Source organism: Bubalus bubalis, chromosome 2, assembly GCF_019923935.1.
Source record: "Bubalus bubalis isolate 160015118507 breed Murrah chromosome 2, NDDB_SH_1, whole genome shotgun sequence".
NCBI lineage: Eukaryota > Metazoa > Chordata > Mammalia > Artiodactyla > Bovidae > Bubalus > Bubalus bubalis.
In genome coordinates this window covers 21,470,566-21,480,404 of record NC_059158.1, presented here as the reverse complement: position 1 = coordinate 21,480,404, position 9,839 = coordinate 21,470,566, and the positions used below count along the sequence as shown (strand labels likewise).

Genomic DNA, 9,839 nt, shown 5'->3' with positions numbered 1-9,839 from the left:
AATTTTTAGGGGACTAGTAGTCGAAGAATAAGAACAAAATTAAAACACACATCGCTAACATTCAAATGAACCTGAATAATCATGAAAAATTTATATTCTGATATTGATAAAATAATAAAATAATTTAGAGTGTCCTGTTAAGATTTCTTCAGGATGAATACATGTTTAGCAGGTGGAACTGACATATCAGCAGTTTTAGGAAATTCAGGGCCCTGAATAGCTTTTGCTTAAAGCATCTCAGGAGGGCTTCCTGTGTGGCTCAGAGGTAAAGAATCCGCCTGCAATTCAGGAGACACAGGAGATGCAGATTTGTTCCCTGGGTTGGGAAGATCCCCTGGAGGAGGGCATGGCAACCCACTCTGGTATTGTTGCCTGGAGAATTCTATGGACAGAGGAGCCTGGCAGGCTTACAGCCCATGGGATAGCAAAGAGTCGGACATGACTGAAGTGACTGGGCAAAGTGTCTCCGAGTTCCCACATCACTATCATACTTTGACTAACATAACCATGTTTCTATGTGCCAGGCACTATGCCAGCCAATTTTTACTGAAAAATCACATTTATACTTCACAGCAGGTGGTTACTAGGATCCTTACTTTGAGGGTTGATAGTTTGGGGGCTAAGGAGGAAAAAGGAAGGTGAGTTTTCAACTGGCACAGCCATCTTTCATTGGTAACCTTAGAAAATTTATAGTTTTATAAACCATAAGTAACTCCTCTCTGAGCAACCTCAGAGACTTTGAAACACTCTAACTTCTTTCATCCACACTGCTCTGTTTCTAAGGGCCAGGTCTAGACTAAACAATGTGTGTATATGTTTCATAGCAAGACAAGGTAAAAAAGCAGGATTACCTTCACAAGTGAGAACTCGAAGATCAGAGGATAAGAAACATTCCCAGTGTAATGTAACTAATTAGGCAAGGTGGCCTATGAGCCTCAGAGAAGGCAATGGCAAGCTACTCCAGTACTCTTGCCTAGAAAATCCCATGGATGGAGGAGCCTGGTAGGCTGCAGTCCATGGGGTCTCCAAGAGTCGGACACGACTGAGCGACTTCATTTTCACTTTTCACTTTCACACATTGGAGAAGGAAATGGCAACCCACTCCAGTGTTCTTGCCTGGAGAATCCCAGGGACGGGGGAGCCTGGTGGGCTGCCGTCTATGGGGTCGCACAGAGTCGGACATGACTGAAGCAACTTAGCAGCAGCAGCCTATGAGCCTAAGTCCAGTTCTGTATCATTAAATAATCTTATATGAATTCTGAGCTTCTAAAATAAAAAAAAATATATGTCCTCACTTGTATCCATTATTAGATACTTTCTACATGTTCTTTTTTTTTTTTTTTTTGGAGGGGGTGAGATTTACACAATTTTAATTTATTGTAATTTACACAGTTTTTACACAGGGAATGTCATTGGCATTAGGAGAAAATAGATGGCATTAGGGGTAAAGAGTTCACCTGCCAAAGGAGATGCAGCAGATGTGGGTTCGAGCCCTGGATTGGGAAGATCCCCTGGAGGAGGGCATGGGAACCCACTCCAGTATTCTTGCCTGGACAATCCCAAGGACAGAGGAGCCTGGCAGGCTACAATCCATAGGGTCGCAAAGAGCTGGACACGACTGAAGTGACTTAGCACACTCTCACAGAATGATTTCAAATGGCAGGAACTGTGTCTATATATATCTAATAGAAGGTACCCAGGGTAGAAAGAAGTGAGAACAATGAATTTACAGAATAACAAAAGATCAAATTTTGATATTTTATATAAAATAAATTCTATGAATATGGAAACATGTTACTTTAAATTTTTTGAAATTTATTTTGCTAATATATTTAAATAAGAATAGAAACTCTTGAAATACTTGGAAAGATAAATATGTATATTTTTGTCAATATATTTTCACATTATTAATAGCATCAGTCTGTAAGTTTATACAAATTGTTAGCAAAATGCTTAAAACTGACAGTAAGTAAATGTGCTTGTTAACCTACTTTTTATATTCCAGAGAACCAAGAGCTGACCATTTAACATGAATAGGATCAATGAGAGTGTCCCCCAAGAGTTCATCCTCTTAGGTTTCTCAGATCGACCATGGCTGGAGCTTCCACTCTTTGTGGTGTTCCTGATTTCCTATATCTTGACCATCCTGGGCAATCTAGCAATAATTATTGTGTCCCGTCTGGATTCCAAGCTCCATACCCCCATGTATTTTTTTCTTACCAATCTCTCACTCTTGGACCTTTGCTACACCACAAGTATAGTTCCACAAATGCTGGTAAACATATGCAGCATCAGGAAGGTGATTAGTTATGGTGGCTGTGTGGCACAACTTTTCATTTCCCTGGCTTTGGGTTCCACTGAATGTCTCCTCCTGGCTGTCATGTCCTTTGATAGGTTTGCAGCTATTTGTCGGCCTCTCCACTACTCCGTCATCATGCACCAAAGGCTCTGCCTCCAGCTGGCAGCTGCATCCTGGATTAGTGGCTTCAGCAACTCAGTATTGCAGTCCACCTTGACCCTGCAGATGCCACTCTGTGGCCACAACGAAGTGGATCACTTCTTCTGTGAAGTCCCTGCTCTGCTCAGGTTGTCATGTGTAGACACAACAGCAAATGAAGCTGAACTATTCTTTATCAGTGTGCTATTCCTTCTAATACCTGTGACACTCATTCTGATATCATATGCTTTTATTGTCCAAGTAGTGTTGAGAATACAATCAGTGGAAGGTCGGCGAAAGGCATTTGGAATATGTGGCTCCCATTTGATAGTGGTGTCTCTTTTTTATGGCACTGCTATCTATATGTACCTGCAACCACCATCCCCTGCCTCCAAGGACAGGGGAAAGATGGTATCCCTTTTCTATGGAATCATCACACCCATGTTGAACCCCCTTATATACACACTTAGGAACAAAGATGTAAAGGGTGCATTTAAGAGGCTGATTGCAAAGATTTTCTTAATCAAGAAATAGGAATACCCAAATAATAGGCCTTGTTAAAACCTGAAGTTTACTTATTTTAATAATTTAATAAATTAAATTATTTAACTTAATAATTAATTAATATTATTATTAATTATATTAATAATTTTAATTTAATTTAATTTAATCCACCCAAGTTGCTTTAGTCTACTCTTAGAACTGTTATGCCGACCTTCTTCAAATAAAATGTCACTGACAAAAAACTGCACTTATTTCCTACTGTCTACCTATAGTCATTGCACAAGTCCTGAGAACTGGTGCATTATGATCCTCTAAAATACTGTAAGCTTGAAATATTTAAAGTCTCAGGCTTTATAGCACTAGTTTGTATACTTGGTAAAGAGTCTTAAACTTCTGTGAGTCTAAAATAAAAGCTTAGGAAACATAACATTTTTATACACATTCAAATGTGCTTACACATCACAAATATTTTCTTAATTACAGGAGATACAACAGAAGTCCATAAAGCCATACAAAGCCCCCCTCCCTTATACATATAAAGTTAATGATAATAGCTTAAATTTTAACACTATTCCCACATTAAAACAATATTTGGGTTGCACAATGATCTTTCCCCCACAATTTTACCTGGATCTCCTCTCATGTCTATACTTTCCATTTATCCTAAATTGAAGTATCTTATCCTATTTCATCTACCAAATAAATTTGTATTTATTTATTTATCTGAATCACACACTCTTTATTGGAATTTTTTTCATGACTCAATTACCATCTATGTTATCTGTCTCCTTTTAAGCCCTAAAGCGATTAGAATCTAAATCATAAAACTAGCACAGTATATAACAATATTCATTGCTCGTTTAATGCACTTCCTTTGTTCAAGAAGAAAAGCTTATTATGTTAGCTCCCTTAGGTAGCATAGATTATAATGTATACTTCTTCCACATGGCCTTCAGAGCTCATCAAAGTGCTGAGAAAAATATTTGCACACTGTGAGTCAGTTTTTGGCTGATTTAATGAATAGCTGGCATACTGCAGTCCATGGGGTCACAGGTGGACACGACTGAGAGACTGAACTGAACTGATGAATAGTTGCACTGTAGTAATTTTAACTGCTTCTTTTTCTAATTACTTCTTCTACTAAATACAAAAACAGAAAGTTCAATAACTAAGAAATACAATTAGCATGTTTCCTTTGAATACCGGTATTCAAAATGTACCAACAAGGTACATTTCTGCCTCAGTCTAATTTTCTGACACATCATGGTGGATCTTAAAACTTCAACCTGCATCAAGACCACCTGGAGGGCTTTTAAAATCCAAGATCCCTGGGAGTCAACCCATCTACACTCCCAGAGTTTCTAAAGTAGGAAGTCTGGAGAGAGGGCCAAGAATTGCATTTCTAATTAATTCTCAGGTTGTGCAGATCAGGGACCGCACTTTAAGGACTGCTGTGCTAATGGTTAAAATGAATAAAGAGATCTTGCTAGTACTGGGGCTCGGGGTGGGCCACCTCCTAAAATATCACAATGGCATTATTTTGAGTTGAAGTTGCTTGAGAAGCAGCAGATACAAGAAGGAAACTCTGACCATCCTCTATGCCCTGGAAAACAGAGAACAAATCTCTCATGTGAAAAGTACACTCCCCACATTTGGAGGTAGGAGCACATCCTGATCACCACAGATAGGGAATTCGAGCTAAGAAGCCAGTATAAACCAACTGTTTTTAATTAAACATACAAATCACTGACCAGTTCTAGGATTCACATTTCAGTTCAGTTCAGTTCAGTTGCTCAGTTGTGTCCGACTCTTTGGGACCCCATGAACTGCAGCATGCCAGGCCTCCCTGTTCATCACCAACTCCCAGAGTTTACACAGACTCATGCCAATTGAGTCGATGCCATCCAACCATCTCATCCTCTGTTTTCCCCTTCTCCTCTTGCCCTCAACCTTTCCCTGCCTCAGGGTCTTTTCCAGTGAGTTGCCTGCTTGCATCATGTGGCTAAAGTATTGGAGCTTCAGCTTCAGCATCAGTGCTTCCAGTAAAAATTCAGGGTTGATTTCCCTTAGGATAGACTGATTTGATCTCCTTGCAGTCCAAGGGACTCTCAAAAGTCTTCTCCAGCACCACAGTTCTTAGTAGTCTGGCTTGTTGAAAGAGGAAAAGTAAACTCAACCTCACTGTTGGAGGTCTTTTCTGGGACCTTTTCTGCAGTCTTGATCCAGGTGAATGGAAATTCAGGGTTTTTTTTTGTCCAGAGGGCTCAACAGGCAGCCAAGAAGTACTCTGCCGAATGTGTTGTGAGGAATTCTACCGAGGTGCGCTGCTACTGCTGGCTGTGGGCAGGCTCCTGCAGGATCACGGCTCTGCCCTGCTTCTGAGCAAGTCATCTTCTCTCCTCCTTTCTGAGTGATTCATCCAGGAGCCAGGGTCCAAAGCCTCAAAGTCTGACAATGAATTGTCAGTTGGAGATTATATTTGTAATCTAAATTTAAATTTTAAGGAGAAAAAAAATTATCTTTTGAAAAGTCAAAAGACATTGTCAAATGTCAAAAGCAAACACAAAAAAAGACAAGCTCAAACCAAATCGATACCCAGGAAGTAGTTATGGCACAGTATCAATTCCAAACACTGAGCAGGTGACTTGATCACCTGGGAGGTGAATTTCCAGTCATTTGGAGTGGAGTACTTTTATCTTTTTTAAAAGACATTTTTCTGCATCCAATATGTTACATAAAAAAATTAACACATCTCCCCCCCCCACAGAAAAAAGAAAGGAAAGGTACAAAAGAGCAAAGAAAGTATATGATCCATGTTCTCAAACTATGTTTTCTAAGAAACAAGTACATTTAACTGCATGAGAAAGAAAATGCAAGCAATAAAAAATTCTTCTTCTAAAAGTTTTAAATTTACCAATATATGAAATGTAAAACCCTGTGCAGAAAAAGCTGCACTGATATAATCACCAAAGAGGATGCTGTTGGGGGCTCTCTGATTCAAAACAGAATACACACTCAGATTCTATTGACTTCAAAGACAAACAAAATCCTTACAAACACACTTTCATATACGAAAGTTCTTCAGTGTCCCTCAGATTGATCTCACCTCCTCTGTGAAGAATCTACCCTTGCTCACATGAGGGTATCCCACAGTCCTTTAGAACTATCATAAATTACTGCATTGCATTCTTAAGCAGAACTTCCCAGGTGTCTCTTTGTCCTAACACTTAAAGTTACTTGAAATTTGGGACTTTTTTTTCCTTCATCATTCATTTTGTCACTCCTCGGTACCTGGTATCAGGCTTCAGACACTCTGGGTTTCCATAAAGTTGAATGGTAATTATATATTTTATATTTATAAGGTATAGATATTCCTATATTCAATTCCTGATTTCATTCATTATCATCTGAGTGATGAGGAGCTAACCCTAATCTCTCCGCTCCCTCAACTAAACACTGGGACAAGAATCCTGGCCTTGGAGGTTCTTTTACAGGTACTCAGGGAAGGAAGTAGTGGCATGTAACAGAAATGATCTCAACAGATGGTCTGATTTTGTGAATTTTCATAATGCTTTCAAAACCCTTCAATATACATTACCTGCTAAAAAGAAATACCCATTGCCACTGGATCAATTCCCTTCTCCAGGTCTCAATATCTCCTCCTGTAAATGAAGGACATTAGGCTAGATTTAATTCAACCCTTAGTGAGCCTTCTTTCTGAGAAATTTGTTCTCAGGTGCCACTGAGGAATAGTCCAAAGTGGCATTACTCTTTTCTCTGACCGGCTTGTAGCTAGAGGACTAGCATAGTCACCTAGCATAGGGACCCAAAACTGCAGGTGAGATACAAAGGCCACCCTCATGCTCACCCCACAGAATTCCCATACTCGAAAGCAAAATGGCTGTCTGAGGAGGACTTACAAATAGCTGTGAAAAGAAGAGAAGCGAAAAGCAAAGGAGAAAAGGAAAGGTATAAGCATCTGAAAGCAGAGTTCCAAAGAATACCAAGAAGAGATAAGCCTTCCTCAGTGATCAATGCAAAGAAATAGAGGAAAACAACAGAATGGGAAAGACTAGAGATCTCTTCAAGAAAATTAGAGTTGATACCAAGGGAACATTTCATGCAAAGATGGGCTCAATAAAGGACAGAAATGGTATGGACCTAACAGAAGCAGAAGATATTAAGAAGAGGTGGCAAGAATACACAGAAGAACTATACAAAAAAGATCTTCATGACCAAGATAATCACAATAGTGTGATCACTGACCTAGAGCCAGACATCCTGGAATGTGAAGTCAAGTGGACCTTAGAAAGCAGCACTACGACCAAAGCTAGTGGAGGTGATGGAATTCCAGTTGAGCTATTTCAAATCCTGAAAGATAATGCTGTGAAAGTGCTGTACTCAATATGCCAGCAAATTTGGAAAACTCAGCAGTGGCCACAGGACTGGAAAAGGGCAGTTTTCATTCCAATCCCAAAGAAAAGCAATGCCAAAGAATGCTCAAACTACTGCACAATTGTACTCATCTCACACGCTAGTAAAGTAATGCTCAAAATTCTCCAAGCCAGGCTTCAGCAATATGTGAACCATGAACTTCGAGATGTTCAAGCTGGTTTTAGAAAAGGCAGAGGAACCAGAGATCAAATTGCCAACATCCGCTGGATCATGGAAAAAGCAAGAGAGTTCCAGAAAAACATCTATTTCTGCTTTATTGACTATGCCAAAGCCTTTGACTGTGTGGCTCACAATAAACTGTGGAAAATTCTTCAAGAGATGGGAATACCAGACCACCTGATCTGCCTCTTGAGAAACCTATATGCAGGTCAGGAAGCAACAGTTAGAACTGGACATGGAATAACAGACTGGTTCCAAATAGGATAAGGAGTACATCAAGGCTGTATATTGTCACCCTGCTTATTTAACTTATATGCAGAGTACATCATAAGAAACGCTGGGCTGGAGGAAGCACAAGCTCGAATCAAGACTGCCAGGAGAAATATCAATAACCTCAGATATGCAGATGACACCACCCTTATGGCAGAAAGTGAAGAGGAACTCAAAAGCCTCTTGATGAAAGTGAAAGAGGAGAGTGAAAAAGTTGGCTTAAAGCTCAACATTCAGAAAACGAAGATCATAGCATCCTGTAGCATCACTTCATGGGAAATAGATGGGGGAACAGTGCAAACAGTGTCAGACTTTATTTTGGGGGGCTCCAAAATCACTGCAGGTGGTGATTGCAGCCATGAAATTAAAAGACGCTTACTCCTTGGAAGGAAAGCTATGACCAACCTAGATAGCATATTCAAAAGCAGAGACATTACTTTGCAAACAAAGGTCCGTCTAGTCAAGGCTATGGTTTTTCCTGTGGTCATGTATGGATGTGAGAGTTGGACTGTGAAGAAAGCTGAGCGCCAAAGAATTGATGCTTTTGAGCTGTGGTGTTGGAGAAGACTCTTGAGAGTCCCTTGGACTGCAAGGAGATCCAACCAGTCCATTCTGAAGGAGATCAGCCCTGGGATTTCCTTGGAAGGAATGATGCTAAAGCTGAAACTCCAGTACTTTGGCCACCTCATGCGAAGAGTTGACTCATTGGAAAAGACTTTGATGCTGGGAGGGACTGTGGGCAGGAGGAGAAGGGGACGACAGAGAATGAGATGGCTGGATGGCACCACTGACTCGATGGATGTAAGTCTCAGTGAACTCCGGGAGTTGGTGATGGACAGGGAGGCCTGGCGTGCTGCGATTCATGGCCTCACGAAGAGTCGTACACGACTGAGCGACTGAACTGAACTGAACTTTCCTGATGTGGCTCTGTCCCTCCTGCCTCTTCAAATCCACCTTCAGAAGAACGTTGCTTTGACGAGCCAACAGTCATTCTAAAGAACTTAAAAGCCCAGAGAATCGTTGCTGCAACGGTCAGAGCAGGAGAATTTACTTTGACGAGTCAGGGCGTGCTGGGAGCAGGTTGGGGGCGAAAGGGTCCCTTCCATCCTCGCTGTGAGACAAGACTTTGTCCACCACGCTGGCTCTGGTTCAGCCTCAGTTTTGTTCCTATTTGTTCTCCGACCCATGTGACACTGGTAGGTCTCTCCTGGTGCTTCTGATTGGCTGCCCGCCTGACTCAGTTCCTCGATCCTCTCACGTCCATCCTTGGACGAATCATCCTTCCTTGTTTCCCTACCCGCGCTCTACTTGGTAACATCCTGCTGGTGGAGCCTGGTACTGACATCCACTTCTTTCACCTGCATTCAGACATCAACTTCTTATTGATAGATATGTGTTAACTTGTCCGTGCTCTTTATGTTTAATTCCTCTATTGGTTAAATTACTACAGATTTATAAGAAACCTTACTATCAATCAAGACCAACTTTTTCTTTCTTATCAAAATTATATGGTTCTTTTCTTGGCTCTTGACATTTCCCTAGGAAGTGGTTCAGAGAATGCTTTCCCCAAAATACACCATGCTGGCATAAGGATTATTTTGAGCTGAAAGCAATGGAGAAGAAGCAGACAGAAAAATTCTCTCCTCTCCCATGCAAACAGGAAGGGCAGGAGGATTCCTACTGGCCAGAGACAAACCTAGACTTCTCAGCCCAGAGAAGGCTTAGAGTTTGATCCCACCACCATATAAAGGTTTTGTCACCCTAAAAATTTCCCCATGTCATCCCTTGCAATAACCCTTGAGTCATGGCCTCTTACAAGATTTAAACAGACTGTTATCTTTTAAAGAGTCTGTGGTGACCCAAGGATGGAAGAGCAGATAAAACCAAAGAGGGTCTTGGAATGCAGGAACAGAAAAACCAGACCTTTATCATCCTTCCCTTCCCCATGTTGTAACTATTAACAGATTTCAGGTCCTGCTAAGCAGTATAACTTGTCTCCCCTCCTACCCTATGG

The 9,839-nt window shown here is 40.9% G+C and overlaps 1 protein-coding gene across 1 annotated transcript; it reads left to right on the top strand.

The window, feature by feature from the left end:
* Nucleotides 1–1,841: 1,841 nt before the first annotated feature.
* On the top strand, nucleotides 1,842–3,021 carry LOC112587867 (olfactory receptor 2B2). Its single transcript, XM_025295954.3, has one exon. It carries the CDS (start codon nucleotides 2,030–2,032, stop codon nucleotides 2,969–2,971), a length of 942 nt encoding a protein of 313 aa, XP_025151739.3. The 5' UTR covers nucleotides 1,842–2,029; the 3' UTR covers nucleotides 2,972–3,021.
* Nucleotides 3,022–9,839: the final 6,818 nt, after the last annotated feature.